Source organism: Sciurus vulgaris, assembly GCF_902686455.1.
Source record: "Sciurus vulgaris genome assembly, chromosome: 10".
In the NCBI taxonomy this organism is placed as follows: domain Eukaryota; kingdom Metazoa; phylum Chordata; class Mammalia; order Rodentia; family Sciuridae; genus Sciurus; species Sciurus vulgaris.
This window is the reverse complement of record NC_136470.1, coordinates 50,596,881-50,619,713: the sequence shown is the minus strand read 5'-3', so window position 1 is coordinate 50,619,713 and position 22,833 is coordinate 50,596,881. Positions and strand designations below refer to the sequence as shown.

The 22,833-nt window shown below is 33.3% G+C and overlaps 1 protein-coding gene across 8 annotated transcripts in view; it reads left to right on the top strand.

The window, feature by feature from the left end:
* Window positions 1–22,833, top strand: part of SENP7 (SUMO specific peptidase 7) — a 130,371-nt gene that overhangs the window by 27,723 nt on the left and 79,815 nt on the right. For 6 of the 8 annotated variants that reach the window (XR_013757405.1, XM_079101379.1, XM_079101382.1 and 3 more), the window contains exon 4: window positions 768–865. Coding sequence is in view for 7 of the 8 variants with exons in the window: in XM_079101379.1 (XP_078957505.1) it covers window positions 768–865 (98 nt within the window). In the remaining variant the exon portion in view is untranslated. Of the gene's footprint in view, window positions 1–767; window positions 866–2,005; window positions 2,050–22,833 lie in introns of those variants that run through there. The other 2 variants (XM_079101381.1, XM_079101383.1) reach the window with 2 other exon arrangements.

Sequence of the window (22,833 nt, the reverse complement as noted above, 5' to 3'; positions counted from 1 at the left end):
TGGGTTCAGGCTCCAGTACTGGGGCAGGGGGGAAATATATATATATATGTGTGTGTGTGTGTGTGTGTGTGTGTGTGTATGTATAACTTACACTATTTATATACAAGAAAATACATTTTTAACCCTTTTTCATAGTCATATCAGACCTAAACATATTAGTAAGATATCTATTTGTTTTGTTTCCCAACTTCATAGGGAACCGATTTTAATCCCTTCCAGTGTTTGAAATGCATTTACTTGAGTATCATAGGTCCCATTTAACTTTGCATACAACAAATATGTAGTAATAAAATTATGTGTTTATTTTTGTTTGTTTGTGGTGTTAAGAATAGAAAACAGCCTTGTGCATAGTAGATAAGTGCTGTACCACTGAACTATGTTTCTAGCCCCTTATTCTTTAAACATTGCAAATTTTTATAGTTGTTTAAAGTTGGAAATCTCAAAGTATTTATTTCTGGACTAAAGTTACCTTGACATTTTAAAGTTATTTTTTGTGCATTTATATTTCAACACTAGCAAAAGAGGCAGATATGACCTGGACATGTAGAGCACTTGCCTAGGATGTGTGAAGCCTTAGGTTTGATTCTCAGCACTGGAATTAAAGATGTTAGTATTCCATAGATTGCACTTATTTTTTTCTCTGTGTACTACTAAACTTTTGGCTGTTTATTTTAGATTTCTAATTAAAAAGAACACTTTAAGTGCCTCCTGTCATATTATTGTTATATTTATTATTAACGTCGTGCATGTTTTTTTTTTTTTCCTAGTGGAAAAGAAGCCTGAGAAATAAAGTCATCTCTCTAGACCATAAAAATAAAAAAAGTGTTCATGGGCATCCTGTCACCTCTAAGTCATCATCAGAAAGGTAAGATACTTATTTATGAGCGAGTATGATATAGGTGGGCTTGTACTAAAGATAGCATGACCACGAGTGACTCACTGAAGCTTTTTGGGACTCATTTACCACAATGTTTAAACAGAAGGATTGAACTCAATGAGGTTCCTTCTAACTTCTAACTTTCTGATTCTAAGTCATCTTAACTCCTTGTTTTTGTGCATTTGGAACTTCTTGATAAGCCTAGCTGATAAAGCATAAGTTGTATATAGACTAATAAAAATTCTTGATTCATCTGTGATCATTAATGAAAAAGATTGCTCCATTTAGCTATTATGATCCTATAGTCACAATGTTAGTGTATTATTGAATATTAGAATTAAATATCAGGAGGACTCATAATTATTTTCAGAAGGATTTCAGAGCATTATAGGATTAGACATCAATAAATGATCAGAAAGTTGTTATTTTAAAAAAGGGCATTAAATTTTCTCTTTTAGCATGGTGAGTGAAAAAAATATAGCAAAGTAAAAACTATAATTATTGAAACATCACACAAATTTAGAAGACTAAATAAAGTCCCACAATCATGACAGAGTACTTCTGTAAGTTACTGAGTCCATATCCCCTTTCAAATAAATTGTAGAAAATACATAAATATATTGGTGACTCTCTTATCATCTCAGTAAACCTCTTGACCTTCTGCTGTACTGTAGATTAATTGTCAAGGTGAAAAACAAAGTTCTGTAGGTGTAATGATGATGCTTTGATCCTCAAAACATGAACATACTCAGGTGTTTATAGACTTGGTTTCTCCAAAGATTATTAAGATCATATAAAAAATTTATTTCAGGGATCATATATTTTCATTAAAAAAATCAAGCCACACTTTCTGAAAAATTTGCATATACAAAGTTGTTTAATTTTTATGGGAGAGAAATCCTGAAAACTTTGCATGGTTCATAGTTTTTTGAAGTCTTATCTTTCTATAAGGGTGCCTATAAAGTTGTGGGGATAGGTTCTTTGAGGATATCAAGTCAATAATCATCGTAACATATTATTACTTTAATATTACCTTTCCCTCTTGGCATTTTCTCTAATATCTTTCAGTTTGTTTTCTCCTACATTATCAGCTAGCATAAAACTGCAATTGTTTGGCCTTCCTTGTAGAGTTTACGACATCTGACTCCTATTCCTGAGGTAATGATTTTCAGGTATGTTACCAGAGTTAGCACTATAAGGTCCTGTTGATATATACTTAATGACAGAGTTAGAAGATAAAAAGATTTTAAAGTTCAGTAGCAGTAAGTATTGAGAGAAAAGTACAATAATGACTAAAATCATCATGTTTTAATACATAAATATAACAGTGTCTTGAGATGGTCCTGACAAGAAAATGGATTTCTGGCAAACGTGATATAGCCAATAGACAATAGTTTATTGGTTTTATACTTAGCTAGCCAGCTTTGGAGTAATGGAATGTGATTTTTGGCAGATGTTTAAAATCGAGTGCTTTGTATGATTTCAAAATTTATGCCTGAAGACTATTATCAATATCTATATTATATTTAAATTCACAGACTTAAAATTCATAAAGGAATTTATTCATGACATTTGTAGGGACATGTGCTTGAATATTTAAAAGAATTTTTTTGCTTGTTTTGGAAAAATCTCTGATGTAGAATATTGAGGATCTGAATTAATTTCTCCTGTCTTAAGCCAGAAAGGGGTATCCTCTCTATATTTTAAACTATTTTTTTCTACCTTTATGGATGATTCTAGAGCTTTTGATTCTTAACGTTTTTCTAAATTTTCTATCTGTTAGGCTCAGATAGAGTGTTTTGAATGATTTGAATATCTGGAAACTGAGAACATGGTGAGCTATTTGGATGAAACTAGTTGAGAGTTGAATTTTTGGACAGAGGTAGGAAGTAACTTTGTTTAAAACAATGAATAGGGATGGAAAATTTTCATGTATTTGCTTCATAGCACAAGCGGCATGTGTTCATATCTGTAAAATTATTTTGGACAGATTAGGTGTTTTTAGAAGACTGTCAGTTTGGTTTACTTATTCCAGTGGGATTTTCTTCTGTTGATCTCATTTTCATTGCCGATGAGCTTATAGAATTTGGACTTATGGACTTCATTCTCTTGTAATATAATATACATATGAAATTGTACTTTTTTTTTTCTACTCCACTAGTTATTCCTTTGGGGGCTTTTGCCATATCAGTCATAGAGCACATGAGCAGTATCATCAGATTGAGACTGAATTCCTTCTGTTTATAATTATGGCAGCTTACACCTATTGAGTACTTAATAGCAGGCATCAGGCTAAGCCTGAATTAAATCATATGATTTTCACAAGTCTGTGAGGTGTAAATACTTTTGGCCTTATTTTATAGTTGAATAAATTTAGGAGTCTAATTCATTATAATGTGAGGAATATTGTTACTTAATCTTTGGAAAACTATTTTAGCATTTATAGACTTAATGTTTTTGTTTTTGTCACATTGAGTTCTGTTAGGCTGTCTGAAATATTTTATAAATTGCAGCTGTGTGCAGGGAAGCAAAAACAACAAAAATATACCTGGAAAGGGGGGAAAAATCCTTCATATGTGCATTACTTTTGAACTTCTAACCCCCTATCTTTTGTGTTTCTTCTCATTTTAAAGAGTATAATTCCTTTCAGTGTTTTTTTTTTTTTTTGTTATTGTTGACAGTTGTGTGATAGTAAAATTCACTCATTCAGATTTTATAATTAAATAATTTTTGGTGTATTTACAGAGTTGTTTTACCATCACTACAATCTAGCAACAATTACAGAACATTTCCAAGAAACCATGTGCTCATTTATAGTCATTTCAATCTTACTGTGGCCTCACGCAATCACTAATCTACTTTATATCCCTATAAGACTTGACTTTTTGGAGATGTCATATAAACAGAATCACACAGTATGTATGTTTTTTTGTGTCTGGCTTTCATTGATCATGTTTTTGAGGTTATCCATGCTATAACATGTATCAGTACTTTGTTTCTTTTTATTGCCAAATATTATACTATTGTATGGATAAACCACATTGTGTTTATCCATTCACCAGATCATGGACATATGGGTTGTTTTCACTTTTTGAGTATGATGAAAAATGTTGTCATAAACTTTATAGTACACATTTTTGTGCAGGTGTATGTTTTCTTTTTCTTGGGTGGATACCTTGGATTAAAGTTGCTATATCATGTGGTAATTTTAAATATTAAGAAACTGCTGAACTATTTTTCAAATGACTACCCTGTTTGACCTTCTCACTAGCAGTGTATGAGGATTTTGTATTTTGCTCCATCCCCACCAACATTTCTTTTCTTCTTCTTTTCCTCCTTTTCTCTCTCTTGGCTTCTTTTCCTTCATCTTTCCATCTCAGTGGGTATGAAATGATATTTTATTGAGATTTTGATCTGCATTTCCTAACAACTAAATGACATTGTGTTTTTTATGTGCTTTTTGATCATTTGTATATCTTTTTAAGAAACGTCTTCAGATCCTTAGCCCATTTAAAAATTGGACTGTATATCTTTTTGTTGTTGATGTATAAGACTTTTGGCTATATTTTGGTTGCAAGTCCCTCATCAAATACATATCCATGTATATTCTCCCATTATTTTTGACCTTTTCACTTTCTCGATGGTGTCCTTCAAAGCACAGAAGTCTTCTTTTACTTTAAAAAAAATCTCATTAACTATTTTTCTTTGGTCATTGTGCTTTTGGTGTTATATCCAAGAAAACATTGCTTATTCCAAGATCATGATGGTTTATTCCTAGTTTTCTTCTAAGACTTTTTATGGTTCTAGCTCTTAGACTTAGGTCTTTGATCCATTTTGAGTTTTGGGTATGATATGCGATAGGCATCAAAATTAATATTTCTGCCTTTGGGTATTCAATTGTCTCAACATCATTTGTTGCAAAGATTATTATTTTCCATTGAATTTTCTTTTTACCCTTGCCAAAAATCAATTGGCTGAAAATGTTATGGTTTATTTCTGGATTCTCAATTTTATTCCATTGGTGGATATATATATATATATCTTTAAGCCAGTACCATCATATCCTCCTGCAACTTTGTAGTAAGTTGATGTTAGAAAGTGAGTCTTCTTACTTTGGTATTATTTTTTTTCAAGATTCTTTTGGCTATCTTGGATTCCTTACATGTTCAGTTGAATTTTAAAATCAACTTTTCAAATTTAACAAAACACTAACAGATTTCCATAGAGATTGTATTGAATTTATAGATCAAATTGGGGAGTATTATCATGTTAACAATTTTAAATCTTCAGATCCACGAACTTGATATGTCATTTCTCATATTTAAGTCCTCTATAATTTCTCCCAACATGGTTTTGTAGTTTTCGCCATGTCTTGAACTTTTCAAATTAAGCTTATCCATAAGTATTTTCTTTTAGATGCTATTGTGAAAGTTATTTTATTTTCAGACTGTTTATGGCTGGTAAATGGGAATACAATTTTTTTTATATATGTTGGTCTTGTATACTGTGATCTTATTTAATTCTTATGTTAGTTTTTAGTGGATTCCTTGGAATTTTGCATACACAAGATAATGTCATTGTAAAGACAGTTTTACTCCTTCCTTTAAACTGCATGTCTTTGTATTTTTCCCTTGCTAGGATATTTTTATTTTTCCTGGGTAGAATATTTATTAAGTGCAGTGTGGCATAGAAATGATGAGAGAGAATAAGCAGACATCTTTGTTTTGTTCTCAGAAAAATAAAATGATTCCATCTTTTATCATAAAGTTTCTGATATTTGCTATAGTTTTTTCAAATTTGCACTTTATCATGTTGAAAGACTCCCTTGTATTCTTAATTTCTTGGGGGCTTTTTTTTTTTTTTTTTTTTTTTGGGATACAGGGAATTGAACCCAGGGGAGCACTTAACCACCGAGTCACATCCCTAGCCCTCTTTATATATTTATTTTTTAAATTTTGAGACAAGATCTTACTTTGTGACTTAGGGCCTTGCTAAGTTGCTGAGGCTGGCTTTGAACTAGTGATCCTTCTGCCTCGACCTCCTGAATTGCTGGTGTGTGCCACCATGCCCAACTTCTTGGAGCCTTTTTATCATGAACATATATTGCATTTTTGTCATTTTTTTCTGCAACTAATATAATTTCTATCCTTTATTCTATTAATGTAGTATATTACCTAAATAAATTTTCAAACATTAAATTTGCATTCTTGGGGTGAGTTCCACTTCATCCTGATTATGATAATTTTTATATGTTGCTGGATTCAATTTACTTTGTTTCAATTGAAAATGTTAAAATTTGTATTCAAGAAGAGAATTCATCTCTTGTTTTCTTGTGTTTTTGTCTGACTTTGATATCAGGCTAATACTTGGCCTCATAGAATGAGTTAGAAAGCATTATCTCCTTTATTTTCTGGAAGACATTTTGGAGGATTGGTATTCTTTAAATGTTCAGTACAATTCAGCAGTGAGTGCTTTTTTGTGCATGTGTGAGAAAGCTTAATATTATAAATTTAAATTTTGACTGATTATGATCTTTTCAGATTTTCTTTATTTTTGTTAGTTTTGGTATGTTATGTCTTCCTAGGAATTTGTATTTTTTCATGTAAATTACCTAATTTCTTGTCATATAATTGTTCATACATTCTTTTATAATCTTTTAAATTTCTGTTACGTTGTTAGTGATGACCTCTCATTCCCGATTTTAGTAATTTTGAGTCTTCTCCTTTTTTTCCTTTATCCATCTATCTAAAGATTTGTCAATTTTGTTAATCTTTTCAAAGATGTTTCATTACTTTTTTCTGTGTTTCTCTGTTTTGTTTAATTTATTTGCATTATAGTCTTTATTATATTCTCATTTTGGGTATAGTTTTTTATTTTCTTAAGGTATATGGTTAGATTATTGATTTGAGATCTTTATTCTTCACTAATATATCCCTTTACAGTTTTAAATTTCCTTGTAAGGACTGCTTTAGTTGGATTTCTGATATATTGTATTTTTGTTTTAATTGATCAAAAGTGTTTTCCAATTTCTTGTATGATTTCCTCCGATCTCCTTGTTAACTGTGTATTGTTGAACTTCTATGTAGTTTTTAAAATTTGAAAAATTTATTGCTTTTCATTTTTAATTGAATTCCATTGTTGTCTGAAAACACATTTTGTATGCTTTACTTATAATTTATTGAGGTTAGTTTTGTGGCCTAGCATATGGTTTATCTTGGAAAATGTCCTACATATGCTTGAGAATAATGTGTATTATGTTTGGTATAGTGTTTTATAGATGTCTGTTGGATCTATATGGATTGGTGAGTGTTATTCAAGCCTTCTGTATCTTTGTTGATTTTCTAATTGTTTTATTATTGAGAATGGGATATTGAATTATACAGATTTTATTGTTTGTCAGTTTTCCTCTTTTGTTTTGTCAGTTTTTGCTTAATGTGTTTTATAGACCTGTTATTAGGCACATGTATATATTATAATTAGATTACCTTCCTGATTGATTAACTCATTTATCAGTAAAATATTCTTCATTGTTTCTACTTTTCCCCCCCTTTATCTGCATTTGTATAGCCACTCTATTTTTCTTGTCTTTGCTAGTAGCTGTTTAAATGGTATAACTGTTTGTTAAATCCTTTTACTTTGAATGCACTTAAGTTTTTGCATCCAGAGTCTTTTTCTTGTACAGATCATATAGTTGATTTTTTTTTTAATCTCTTGTGAAAAACTCCACTGTTTAATTGGATTGTATGAATGAAGGCTTCATCAGAGCCATGCTTCCTCTGCAGCACAAGGAAAGCTCTGTTCTGTGCCTCTCCTGTCTACTTTGGGCATTCCCTGGCTTACAGACATAACATTATGGTCCTTTATGTTAGCATGGTGTTCTTTTTGTGTGCCTTCACATTGTTTTCCCTATGTACATGTCTGTTTCTGTGTTCATTTCCGTTTTTCATAAGGGCACCAGCCATATTGAGGTAAGACAGTTAGGACTTTAACGAGTTCTATTTGTAGGACAGAGTTCAATCTATAACAGTCACATTGTAGTAGTAAACATAGCCCATTTGGGACCAGTAATTTATTTATTTATTTAGGAAATGAAATGACAGTCTCTTAATTTCCCATCTTTCTTTCCTTCTCTGTCTCCCTCATGTCTGGTAGTCAGGTGCTCTACCACGGAGTCACACCTTTGACTCTTTCTCATTCTCTATTGCTTTTTTCCCCCCTAGAATTGGGGATTGAACCTGTTGCCTTACATATGTTAGGCAAGCACTGTGCTATATCCCTAGTCAACTTTTTCTTTCCATTTTGAGACAGGGTCTCCCTAATTTGTATAGCCGACCTTGAACTTGTGATCCTTCTGGATCAGCCTCTAAAGTGGTTGGGGTAACAGGCATGTGCCACTATATGGGCCATTTATTGCTTCTTTAAAATTTTCTTAAAAATTACAATTATTAATGCATATTTATTGTGCAAATTAATGGGTTTCACTGTGTCATTTCCATACATGCATATATCCTGCTTTTACATGTCCTGCTTCATTTCTACCTCTCCCTGGACCTCTTCCTAAATATTCCTTCCTTGATTTCTAAGTTATCTTTTTTTGAGTTTCTATATAAAAGAAAAAAAAATCTTGTCTTTTTGTGTCTGGCTTATTTAGCTTAACATTATGTTCTTTAGTTTCATCCATTTTCCTGAAAATGATATGATTTCACTCTTATTTATGAACAAATAATATTCTATTGTGTTTATGTTTTTCTTTATCCATTTGTCTGTTAATGAGTACCCAGACTGATTCCATATCTTGACTATGGGTGAATAGTGTTTCAATAAACAGGAGTATGCAGTTATTTCTTTTGTATGCTGACTTCATTTCCTTGGAATAAATACACAGGAGTGGTGTATTTTCCATGATAACTGCACTAATTTATATTCCCACCAACAATGTATCAATGTTCCTTTTATCTTCACATCCTTGATAGGATTTGTTAATTTTTAAAAATAATTGTCATTATGATGGGGAGTTGTAAAATAGAATCTCAGTGTAGTTTTGGTTTGTATTTTCCTGATGGCTTTAAATACTGAGCCTTTTTCATATATTTAGCAGCTATTTGTATTTCTTTTGAGAAGTGTCTGTTCAAATAATTTGTCAATATTTTGATTTAATTACTTGTTCTATTAAATTTTTTGGATTCTTTATATATTCTGGGTATTAATCTCTGTCAAATGAATAGCTGGCACATATTTTCTCCCATTCTGTGAATTGTCTCTTTACTGTGCTGATTGATGACTTTGCAGTGCCCAAGTCTTTTATTATAATCTGATCCCACTTAGTTTTTGGTTTTATTTCCTGAGCTATTGGAGCCTGAAAGAAATCATATCCTGTGCCAAAATCTTGAAGTCTTTGACCTGTATTATCATCTAGAAGTTTAAAAATTTCTGGTTTTATATTAAAGTCTTGATCCATTTTGTGTTGATTTTTGTACAGGTTAAGAGACAGGAGTCAAGTTTCAGTCTTCATGTGAATATACAGTTTTCTTAGCACCATTTGTTGAGAAAGCTGTCTTTTGTCCATTGTGTGTTTTTAGCACCTTGTGGAGGATCAGTTGGCTGTAGAGTATAGGTTTATTTCTTGGGTCTTCTATTCTGTTCTTTTGGTCTACATATCTGTGCTTAAGCAAGTACATGTTTTTGTTACTATGGCTCCATAGTATGTTTTGAACTCAGGTATTGTAATGCCTTCAGCATTGCTTGCTTTTTTTTCTTGGTATTGCTTTGGCTATTCGGGGTCTTTTGTGCTTCTATCTGAATTTTAGGGTTATTTTGTCTGGTTCTGTAAAGAATGTCATTGCTAGTTTGATGGAGATTGCAGTGAATCTGTAGATTGCTTGGGGTAGTAATATTAATTTTGCCTATCAATGAACATGGGAAGTCTTTGCATTTTTTTTTTTTCTTTTTTTCAATTCTTTCTTCAGTGTTTTAAAATTTTCATTGTAGAGGATTTTCACACCTTGGTTAGGTTTATTCTTAGGTATTTTATTTTTTTATGCTGTTTTTATTAGGATTGCTTTCCTGATTTCTTTCTCAGTGAGTTCATATAGTAAAGCTAGTGTGTGTGTGTGTGTTGATTTTACGTTCTGCTACTTTGCTGTATTTTTCTTACCAGTTTTAACAGTAATTTGTTATGGAGTCTTTAAGGTTTTCTAAGTGTAGAATCATATCATCTGCAAACGGGTAATTTTACTTTTTCTTTTCCTGTTTGTATACCTTTTATTTCTTTCTCTTGCCCAGTTGCTGTACCTGTGGTTTCAAGTACTATGTTGAATAAGAGTGCTGAGAGGGGCTAGAGTTATGGCTCAGTGGTAGAGTGCTTGCCTGGCATGTGTGGGTCACTGGGTTTGATTCTGAGCACCACATAAAAATGAATAAGTAAAAAATGGCGATGTTGTGTCCATCTACAACTAAAAAAAATTAAAAAAAAAAAAGAGTGGTGAGAATGGAACTCATGCCTTTTTTTTCCCCTTGATTTTAGAGAAAATGCTTTTGGTTTTCCCCTATTTAGTATGATATGGGCTATGTGTTTGTCCTGTATATATCCCTTATTATGTTGAAGTATGATCCTTCTATATCTAATTTGTTTAAGAATTTTTATTATGATGGAATGTTGAATTTATCAAAGGCTTTTTCAGCATCTGTTGAAGTGATCATGTGATTTTTATCCTTAATTCTATTTTTGTAATATATTTGTTGATTTGTCTATATTGAGTCATTCTGCATTCCTGGAATGAAACCAACCTGATCATGGTTGTATGGTTTTTTTTTTTTTTTTGGTAATGTGATGTTGAATTCACTGTGCAAATATTTTATTGAGGATTTTTGCATCTCTGTTTGCCATTGATATGGGTCTATAGTTTTCTTTTTGTATGTGTATGCTTATCCAGTTTTGGTAGCAGAGTAATACTGGCTTGGTAGAATGAGTTTGGAAGAGTTCCTTTCCTTTCTATTTTATGCAATAGTTTGAGGAACATTGGCTTTAGTTCTTGACAAAATAGGCTGCAATATAATTCAATACCTGTATAAATGTGTATGATCAAGTCAGCTTAAGTAGTATTATGTTCTTAAATATTTATCATTTTTTTGTGTTATGAACTTTTGAACTCCTCTTGTACTTCTTTTTAAAATATATAGTAAATTGTAGTTTGCTAGTATTGTGTTGAGAATTTTTGCCTCAGTTTTTAGAAGTGATATTGCTTGTTTATTTTAAGTGTCTTTAGCTGGCTTTGCTATCAGGGTCATGATGGCCTTATGGAAAAATTTTCTTTCATTTTTGATTTTTTTGAATTAAGTTTCTTTATTGTTTGGTACATTTCACCAGTGAAGCCATTAGGTTCAGAACTTTTCTTTGTCAGGAGGCGTTTAGTTACTGATCAGTTGCTTTGCTCGTTATTGATCTGTTCACAGTTTTTATTTCTTTGTGTTTCAATTGTGGTAGATTTTGTTTCTGTGCACTTCTGTTTCTTGCTTATCCAGTTTGTTGGCATACAGTTGTCATAGTTCTTTCTTAAAACCTTTTAAATTTCTGTAACATCAGTAGTAATGTCCCCATTTGCACTTTTTTTTTTTTTTTTTTTGGTTCTGGGGATCGAACCCAGGGCCTTGTGCTTGCAAGGCAAGCACTCTACTGACTGAGCTATCTCCCCAACCCTCCATTTGCACTCTTATTTTAGTGATTGGAGTCTTCTCTCTGTATTTCTTACCCTATCTAGCTGAAGTTTTGTCACTTTTATTGATCTTTTCAAAGAACTGACAGTTGGCTTGATTAATATTCTTTTATTTTTGCTCAAATCTTTATATTTCTTTTTTCTTTCTTTTTTTCTTTTTTACTACTTTTGGGCTTAGTTCATTCCTCTTCATTTGGTTCATTAAGTTGTAAAGTTAGGTTGTCAATATGAGTTTGATGATTGATTCTCCCTCCCTGCCTCCCTGCCACCCTACAGTATCCCTTCCTCTCTCTTTTCTTGCTTTCCTTTCTTTTCTTTTTTGTTGCTGCGGTTTGAAGCTAGGGATTTGGATATGTTAAGTATGTATTCTACTACCCAGCTATACCCAGTGTGTTTGTCTATCTGTTTCTCTCTTTCTCTCTCTCTCTCTTTCGTTACTAGGGATTGAACCTTGGGGCACTTAACCACTCAGCCATATCCCCAGCCCTTTTTAAAAATTTTATTTAGATAAGTTTTTTAGGGCCTAATGACTAAGTTTCCGAGGTGGACTTTGAACTTGAAATCCTCCTGCATCAGCCTCCCAAGTTGCTGGGATTATAGGCAGGTACCACTGCACCTGGCCTCTTGCTTATTTTTTTAAAAATAAAAATGTGTGTATGTAGTTTAAATTCTGCCTTAGCACTCCATGTGTTGGTGTGTTACATTTTTGTTTTCATTAGTCTCTTAAGTATTTTCTAATTTCCCTTGTGATTCCAGCTTTGATACATTGGTCAACACTGTGTTGTTTAATTTGCGCAAATTTGTGGATTTTACAGTTTTCCTTCTGTTATTGATTTGTAACTTCATTCCACTGTGGGTCAAGACAATACATTATATGATCTTTATTTTTAAAATTCTATCAATACTTAATTTATGGCCTGGGATACTGTCTATTCCTGATAAATGTCCCCATGTGCCCTTGAGAAGAAGTTTTTTTCCCAGTTGTCATTGGTAGTATGCTCTGTATATGTCTGTTAGATCTAGATAGTTGAGTATACTGCTTAATTATTCTCTGCTCTTGTGTTTGTTTAGTGTGTCTATTGGGATATTGAAATCAGTACTATTATTGTAGAACTTTTTCTCTTGAAGTGTGTTATTTTATTTTTTTACTCATTTATTTTGATGGTGTGTTATTAGGTGTATAAATGTTTATAATTTGTATACTTCTTGCTCTGTTGACATGTAATATATAATGTCCTTCTTTGACTCTTGTAACTTGTTTTGGTTTTAAAATGTTTGGTGATGATATATAGTACTACTGCTTTCTTTTCATTACTGTTTGCATGTGATATTTTCCCCATCCTTTCACTTTTTACCTATCGTGTATTTATTGAGATAAGAATGGGGTGGGGTGGCACACACCTATAATCCCAGCGACTAAGGAGGCTGAGACAGCAGGATTACAAGTCTGAGACCAACTCCAGCAATTTAGCAAGCCCTGAGGACTTGGTGAGGATCCTGTCTCAAAATAAAACATAGAAAAAGGACAGGGGATGTGACTCAGTGGTTAAACAACCTTGAGTTCAATCCCCGGTATCACTCCCCCCCCAAAAAAAAAAAAACAAAAAAAAAAAAACAAAAAAAAAAAAACGAGGTAAGAGGTAGGAATGGTGGCACATGCCTATAATCCCAGTAACTCTGAAGAGTGAGGCAGTGGGATCACAAGATTGAGGTAAGTCTTGGCAATTTAGAAAGACCCTGTCTCAAAATAAAAAAAAAGGGGGGGGGCCTGGGGATGTAGTTCAATGATAGAGCATTCCTGGTTTCAATCCCCAGATAAGCGTAAGAGTTTAGTACATTGTGTAGGTAGCATGTAGTAAGTGCTCAATAATAAGAAGCATGAATTATTATCATCACCATCATTAATTTATTAATCCATGTTGAATTTTTGTTACTCCATTAGATTCTTGTTTGTTCCACAGATTTATCTATGAACTTTTTTCCTTGCATTTTTAAAAATCCCATTATCTGTTTGATTAATCTGTGACTTTAACTTTCTTTTATATTGAACCATTCCAGGTTCTACATATGTTGTAAAAATGTATCATACACACATTTTTTTAAAAATTCATTTTTATTGTAAACAAATGGGATACATCTTGTTTCTCTGTTTGTACATGAAGTAGAGGCATACCGTTTTTGTAATCATACACCATACACACATTTTAAAAAGAAGAGTCTTGTAGACATCATATAATTGGAACATGTGTTTTTGTCCAGTATTCTTATTTCTGTCTTTCTATTGATGAGTTTTAATTCATTGGTTTTTAAAGTAATTACTGAAAAGGAACAATTATGCTTTTTTGTTTTGTTTTGTTCTGTTTTTTTGGTACTGGGACTTGGCACATGCAAAGTGCTCTATCAACAAACTACATCCCAGCCCCTTTAAATATTTTTTTAAGTTTTGAGACCAGTTCTTACTAGTATAGACTTAAAATAGTTTTATCTTCTGTTTGAATTGATCCTTTAATCATGACATCTTCTTGACCTTTTTTGTCTCTTATAATTTTTGTCTTAAAGTCTGTTTTGTCATATATAAAGCATAGTTTCTCTGGCTTGCTTTAGGTTTGCATCTGCCTGAAGTACCATTTTCCATCCTTTCACGTCAGTGTGTGTCTTTCCTGGTAAAGTGAGTTTCTTGTAGGCATCATATTGTTGGGTCTTCTTTTTTTTCTTTCAGTGAGTCTTTATCTTTTAATTAGAGAAACCAGTTTATTTACATTCAAGGATATATTAATTTTCCTCTAATTGTTTTAAATATTTTTCGTTCTTCCTTTCTTTTTCATTTTTGTGGTTTGGTAGTTTGCTTTATTGATAATATTTGATTCTTTTCTATTTCTTTTTTGAATGTCTACTTTTCTAGTCACAATGGTTGTTATCTTTCTTTTGCTTCCAGGTGTAGAACTCTCTAAAGCATCCAGTGTGGACTGATCTGATGGTGGTGATTCCTTCAAAAAAGTTTTTTTCTTGTCTTTGAAATTCTTCATTTCTCCTCTTTTCTGAAGGATATCCTTGCTGAATATAATATTTTTGGCTCGTAGTAATTTTCTTTTAGGATTTGAATTACGTTATTCTATTCCCTCCCGATGTAGGGTTTCTGCTGAAATATATGTGCTTAGTTTCTTAGTCTGATGAAGATATCTTTAATATAACTTAGTGCTGTTCTCTTGCTGTTTTTAAATTTTTTTCTTGTTTTATACTTTTTTTGGTACCAGGGATTGAACCCAGGGGTGCTTTTACCATTGAGCTACATTCCTAGCCTTTTAAAAATTTTTTTATTTTGAGACAGGGACTCACTACCTTGTTTAGAGCTTCACTGAGTTGCTGATGCTGGCTTTGAACTTGTGATCCTCCTGCTTCAGTGTCCCTAGTTGCTGGGATTACAGGCATGCACCACCATACCTGGCCATGTCTTGTACTTTTGACAGTTTGACCATAATATCCCGTGATGACGATCTGTAAGCCTTTTGCGTTTGGATGTCCATATCTTTTCTGAAATTGTTAGGGAATTTTTCTACTGTTATTTCATTGAATTGGTTTTCTGTGACCTTTTTTTTATCATCTCCTTTGGGTAGGCCTCAAAAAGCAGATATTCTTTGCTTAATGTCGTCCCAAAGGTCTTCAGTGTTCTCTTCATTCTTTCCAATTTCTTTCTTTTTAAAATTTGTCTGACTAGGATATTAAAAAGACCCATTTTAAAGTTTAGATATTCTTTGTTCTGCTTGATCTCGTCTGTTGTTGAGGCTTTGAACTACATTTCAATTTATCTTGTTGAGATCTTTCCTAAGATTCCTTTTTGTTTCTTTTTCAGAATCTCTCTTTGTGAAATTTATCATTCATATCCTGAATTATTTTTTAATGTCATTTAGGTATTTATCTGCTTTCTCTTGGATCTCATTGAGCTTTTCTTTAATAATTTACAAAATTCTTTTTTTTTTCTTTTTTTATTTATTGTAAACAAATGGGATACATGTTGTTTGTCTGTTTGTACATGGGTTAAAGGCATACCATTTGTATAATCATAAATTTACATATGGTAATGTTGTTTGATTCATTCTATTATTTTTTCCCTTCCCCCCCACCCCTCCCACCCTTCTTTTCCCTCTAAACAGTCCTTTCTTCTCCATTCTTGTCCCCCTCCCTAATTCTAACCCTAACCCTAACCCTAACACTAATTCCCCCCACCCTCCCCCTTATGTGTCATCATCCACTTATCAGCAAGATCATTCGTCCTTTAATTTTTTGAGATTGGCTTATCTCACTTAGCATGATATTCTCCAATTTCATTCATTTGCCTGTAAATGCCATAATTTTATCATTCTTTATGGCAGAGTAATATTCCATTGTATATATATACCACAGTTTCTTTATCCACTCATCAATTGAAGGACATCTAGGTTGGTTCCACAATCTGGCTATTGTGAATTGAGCAGCTATGAACATTGATGTGGCTGTATCTCTGTAGTATGCTGATTTTAAGTCCTTTGGGTATAGGCCAAGGAGTAGGATAGCTGGGTCAAATGGTGGTTCCATTCCAAGTTTTCTAAGGAATCTCCACACTGCTTTCCAGAGTGGCTGCACTAATTTGCAGTCCCACCAGCAATGTATGAGTGTACCTTTCTCCCCACATCCTCGCCAACACTTGTTGCTTGTATTTTTGATAATCGCCATTCTAATTGGGGTGAGATGGAATCTTAGGGAAAATTCTTTATAAAATATTTTGTATTGATTAATTTGGAATCTGTTCCTAGGGATTTATTGTTTTCTTTTGGAAGAATCACAAAATCTATTTTTTCATATTTTTTTTGTTCCCGTATTGAGATTTGGTCCCTCAGTTATCTCTATCACTTTTATGGAATAACCTTCTTAGTAAGTGACTTTCTTCTGAAGAGGTATCTTGGGCATTCATTTGTTTTATAGTGTTGACTTTGTTTCTAAGCTGAATACCATAGTGTGTTCTCCCTATAGCTTCTTTGGCTGTGATGAATGACTTTGGGCATGGTACATTTTGTGGTTAATTGGAAAGATCTGCTGTCTCTGTGGGCCATTCAAGAGTGAGGACACTCCAGCATCTCAGGCAGGTATGGTACAGACAACAGAGTGTATGGGATGGTCATTGTGCGGCTACCCCTACACTTGGGCGATGGAGGGGCATTGTTGACATTAACTCTACTATTGGGAATGTTCTCTGGCACAGGCTGCTCTATTTATGGTGAGGGTCCTAAAGCACTTTACTTCTAGCTAGTCAGTGGTGCAGGTCAGGATACTGCATGGGCAGATATGATGATGGGAACTGGAGCATCCCCTCCTCTGTGGTGCTCCCACCTAGCCCTGATGTCAAGGAATAGTCAGATGAGGTGTTGGGGCAGGGCGATGGTGGGAAACAAATAGATGTGGTGGCAGCAGGAACTTTGGTGTTGTGTTTGTCTTTGCTGCTTTGTTGGCAGCGTATGCCTGGGACCTGGTTGGTGACTGCTGCTACTGGATTTTCTCTCAGCCCTATCAGTGGTAACGCATGCCTGGGGGCGAGGTGGTGACTGGAGCTGTGCATCTTTATCCTAGACCCCTTCAGTTGCATTGTACAACTAGGAATGGGGCTGTGACTGGAGACATGGCAAAGTTTCTATAGGTTCGCTTTGGCCTTGTGCTCCTAGAACTGGTGATGGCCAGAGCTGCAGAACAGCTCAAGGCTTTGTGCACACATTCCTGTGGGTGGAGCAGCATTGAGGAACAGTGTTTCCTCCCGCCCTGCCAGCAACAGGAATCTAAGAATGGCAAGGTGGGGAGGGCTGGTAGTAACTATGTGTGTGCCTGTTGCCTGCATTCAGTCCTGACACAGGTGCAAATCTGCACTTGGCTGGCAGGTACACATGGCTGGTGTGCCCTTATTCTCAGAAGGCAAGAAAGCACTTTGATCTTCTGGTTCTTAAGGGATGCACCCTCTGTTCCCATCTGTCACAACACCTGTTTCCTATAGCATAGGGCCCCCAGAGGTCTTGAATCACTCACTCTGCTGGATTAAGTTTGGTCCCAGGTAGCTATCTCCCAAGCCAGTGCAATGGAATATCTGTGGAGTACCAGAGATAGGAATATACAGGGGTTTCTGACCCGCTAGAGCAGCACAAATTAATAGAGTAACTCATTTCTCAATATGGCTACTGGCTCCAGCAGCCTAGGGGTTCACTGGAACATGATGTGAGATTCTTTTACAAAGCAAGTCTGCTATACACATTTTATTTTACTTATCTAGGTGGACCGAAAGCTTTTGAGGATTGTGAATCTTTTCAGTAGCTAAGGATTGCCAGCATCCACACTAATAGAGTTTGCTGGAACTCTCCCTTTCGTCCTTACCCTTATGAAGAACTGTCTCTGTCTCCTGGCTTTGGCGTTGGGGTGGCAGTTACCACCAGTGTGTTTTTTTTTTCTTTTTCTTTCTGTGCTGTCTTCCATGGACTTGAATCTTACAAGGTTCCAGGATTCTCTCACAACCACTCACCTGCAGCTCTGTACTTGTTACTTTGGTTCTTCTTTGTGGAGGAAGAGGTGTATTCTAGTGTTCCTATTCAGCCATCATGAGTCCCAGAACATGCATTTTACTTGTACATTTTGATGAGTTTTAACAAATGTATATACCCTGTGGTAACACCACTACCATTACAGTCTGTGGAACATAACTAATGCCCCAAAGACTTTTCATATTCTCCTTCCCATTTGTTCCCCCAAGCCACCCACCTCACTTCAGTCCCAGGCAGTCACTGATTACTACAGGTTTATTTTCTAGAGTGGCAAATATATGGGAATATGCAGTGTGTATATTCTTTTGTGTATAGCATTTTTCTTTCAGCATAATGTTTTGGATGTTTGCCCATGTTGTTGTATGTATAAGTAGTTAATTTCTTTTTATTACTGATTAATATTTCATTGTGTGAAAACACTATTTTATCCATTTACCTTTTAATGGACACTGGGTTGCTTCTAGTTTTGAGATTTTAAGAATAAAGCTTTCTGTACCTATTCATGTATAAGTGCTTTTGTGGATGTATTTTCATTTCTTTTGGATATCTAGGCATTGGATTGCTAGGTCCTATGGTAAGTGCATTTTTAGCTTTGTAAGAAACTGCTGAGCTGTTTCTAAAGTGATTGTGCTATATGACATTTGCACAGTGTAGGAGTTTCAGTTACTCCATACCCCTGCCCACACTTACCTTGTTGGTCTTTTTTATCTTCATTCATTATAAATAGGTAGTATTATTTCATTATGGTTTTAATTGCATTTGCCTAATGACTAGTATATTCTCATGTATTGGCCTATTTATTATCTCAAAAGTATCTGTTAGACTCTTTTTTTATTACCTCCTCATCTCCTCTTCTTTTTTTTTTTTTTTAATGCCACGAATTGAACCCAGAGGTGCTTAACCACTGGGCAATATCACCAGCCCTTTTTATCTTATTTTTATTTTGAGACAGGTTCTCATGAGGTTGCTCACAGCCTCACCAAATTTTTGAGACTGGCTTTGAACTTGAAATCATCCTCCCTCAACCTCCCAAGTTGCTGGGCTTGTAGGCATCCTCCCTTAAAAAAATAAAACAACTTTATTTTAAAGACCAGAAAAATAAGATTAAAGATTTTGAACATTATTGTACATTGATGTCCTTTTATAAGTCTTTTTTGTAAAGTAGCCAAATCTTTTTGCCCATTTTTTGAAAGTAAAAAATACTTCAAGCAAAATTATGAAAAAAGAAAACAATGCCTTAATCCTGTGTGTTTCCAGAGTAAAAAAATAGAACTCCAGGTCTCACAAAAGATTTTTTTTTCTGATTTATGAACTTAGTTAGCCAAGTAATATAATTGTCATATTTATATATGCATTGAATAAACTACTTTGTTGAAAATTTAACAAAATTTAAACTTTTCTAGAAAAATATGTTGGTTTCATTTATGGGCAAAAAGAAATCTGATTTTTTTTCTATTGTAGTTACACTGAATTTTTCTGCAGTTATAGATTTTTACATATTGAAAACAATGCTAAAACAGAGATAGTATATTTCTTATTTTCTAAGAATGCTTATTTTAAAGAATCTGAATAGATGGATCATTTTTCCTTGTAAGTGAAATTAAATGAGATGAAATGATTTAGAGAGCTTACAGAGGGACCTTTTGTAAATGGCCAATTGGATCATCCTAAAAAAGGCCAAATTGTGGGAATGGTATATATGTTTTTGAGTTCTCTGTTTATGTGTCCTTTATCTTTTTATTATCAAATATGTAATTTACCAAAAAAATGAACAAAAGGTAAGCAGTTTAATTAATTATTCATTATAGTTAATATATTTTATAAGAAATATATATTCATTTAACCATTTTTCAGGTACAAATTAGAAAACTACCCCAGAAGTTCCCATGTACCTTTATAGTCACATCCCTGCAAGGAATAACCCTTAATTGGAAACTTTCACTTTCAAGCAAGTAGTTATTTTTATTTTTCTTAAATAATACTGCTTCCTAAATGTGTATCCCTAAATACTTTTTAGATAGTATTACCACCCAGCATGTAACCTTAAATGCTGAGTTTAGGTTATATTTTACCTGGTGGTGAATACTGTTCTTAAGAATAAAATCTTAAGTTTCTATTGTAGTATCCAGTGAAATTTTATGGTATTTAAATGTTGTAAAAATTAAAATTTTTTATTATTAAAATATTAATTATTTGATGAAAAAATATGGTGACTTCTGCTATACAGTATTTTTATTAACCAAGTAATAGTATTTTAAACATGAAGTAATTATTTCCCCAAAGATGCTAAATTGCCCTTCTCACTTAAAGCTTCACTATTAGAATAATCAGTGAAATTACCAATGATTTGTTATTTTCTGACATAAATTCTTATTTGGCTCAGTGAATAAAAAATATTTTTCCATCCAAGTATTTTTATATTTAAAATTATCAAAATTACAGTTTGAATAATTTCCTAAATAATTTGGTGATTAGGTTATATCATTTTTCCATTAGACTGAAAGCACATTTATATGTCCTTAAAATTTTACATATATTTTTGTTCAATTATTTAGAATTTTAATTATTTGAGTATTCATTAAAAAAGTCTAATTTTATCTGTATTAAATATCTATTCATTTCACTAATCAGTTGATAGCATTTACTAGGTTAGCATGAACTGTTTACCAATCCTTAAAAAATATTTTGCTTTATATAAATAGTGTTTGCTTAATGCAGAAAACAGAAATAAAAACAAGTAGAAAACAATTAGCAACCCTTAAAGTTTAAGTTAGGAGACTTTTAGATACCAAGTAACATTCTGTTAAGTGAATTTGTCATGATTTATTGAACCATTCTTTCCTTGCTGAGCATTGAAGGTTGTGTTACATTTTTTTTTTTTTTCCTTTTCTTTTACTGTTTTGGGGATCCAACCCAGACCCTTGTGCATGCTAAGCAAGTGCTTGATCACTGAGCTACATCCAGTTCTGTTTATTTCTCTCATAAATAATACTGTGATGAGTATTTTGCATATAAGTGTTTACTCCTGTATTTCATATTTGCTTTAGTTTAGGATTCCATACATAGAATTGTTTAATCAAGAGTACACTGAACACCTATATCTGTCATCTAGTTTCTCTATTTGTTAATATGTTGCCATATTAGGCATCTCTGAATCTTTTTATACATGTGTATAAATTGGTATTACATACATATATGTATGCATACACATATGCACAAACATACATATACATTTTTGGGAGAATCATTTGAATATAAGTTGCAGACATCATGGTATTTCACCTCTACATACTTGAGTTTGTGTTTCCAAAAAGCCAAGGACATTCTTAAAATACACTAACAAGAAAATTAACAGTAATTTGATATCATCTTCTACTGTGAAGTCAGCAATCAGAATTCCCTAAATTTCCCCCAAATGTCTTTTATTTTATTTTTTCTAGGATCAAATTGAGATTCATGTATTATATTTTGTTATTATGCCCCATTAGTGTTGGTTTAGAACAATTCTTGCTGGTTTCTTGGCATTCCCATTTTTCCCTTTCAGCTGTTAGTCAAGGGATTTTTGGTTGTTGTTTTCGACTTAGCTGGGGAATGAACCCAGGGTCTCACATGTGCTAGGCAAACATTCTGCCTCTGAGCTACATTCCCTAGCCTCATGTTATTGAGGTTTGAAGAATCCAGGTCAGTTTTCTTATAGAATGTTTTGCTTTCTGTATTTTTTCCCTGTGTTTTCCATATTTTTATGATTCTTTTATATTTCTGGCAAGGACACTTCATAGTTGATGTCCTTCTGATTGTGCATACCAGGGGATACATAGTGTATGACTGTCCCAGTGTTGGTAGTCCTATGTTTGATCACTTGGTTAAGGTGATCTCCCCATCATTAGTGCCGTTTTCCCTTAGTAATTAGTAATCATCTGTGAACTCAGTGCATTATTTGCATTGTGCTGACATCAGAGCAAATGAGTACTACTAGCAAAACAAAACAGTGTATTTGTAGCATCATAAATTCATTATTAATCTCAGTGGAATTCCTTAACTACAGGACAGTTTTATGTGCCTCCCTAGTAAACTTCCCCTTCTTCACAATGATTATTTGAAACAGTTTCTCTTCTCAAACCTATGTTTTGTTACCTTTCCTATCACTTTTAGGAAATGATCTTTGTTGCTTCTATTTCTTCGAAGAAGGAAAGGAGTGCCCCTTCTCTCATAAACCACTATAATAGAGCAGTGAAGTATACTGGCAGTGGAGTTGAGAGTCATTTTGGATCTTTTTTTTCACTCTTCATTTTACTTTTGTCTTGAATTTTAATTGTTCTACCCCAGTCTCCTCAAATGCAAAAGAATTGTCTCAGAGAGTAGTAAATGAAGTTAATCATTGTAAAATGCTTAGCAAAGTGCCTAGCATATATTAACTTGGTCAGTAAACTTTGTTTTTATGCTGTTTCTTAGGAATCTTATTGTGGAAATTATTTTGTCTCATATCTTCAGTATTTCCATTTCATTAACCTTCCCATAAACACTTATTTATGTACATTTTTCCTATTTCATATTAACCAACTAATCAACCAGTAACAAGCTAAAATCCCTTTCCTGCACACCACATCTGTAGCTCTTGTCCCATTGCACTATTTCACAGCCATATTTCTTAAATACCTACATTTGCTGTATCCCTTGCTACCTTTCTCTT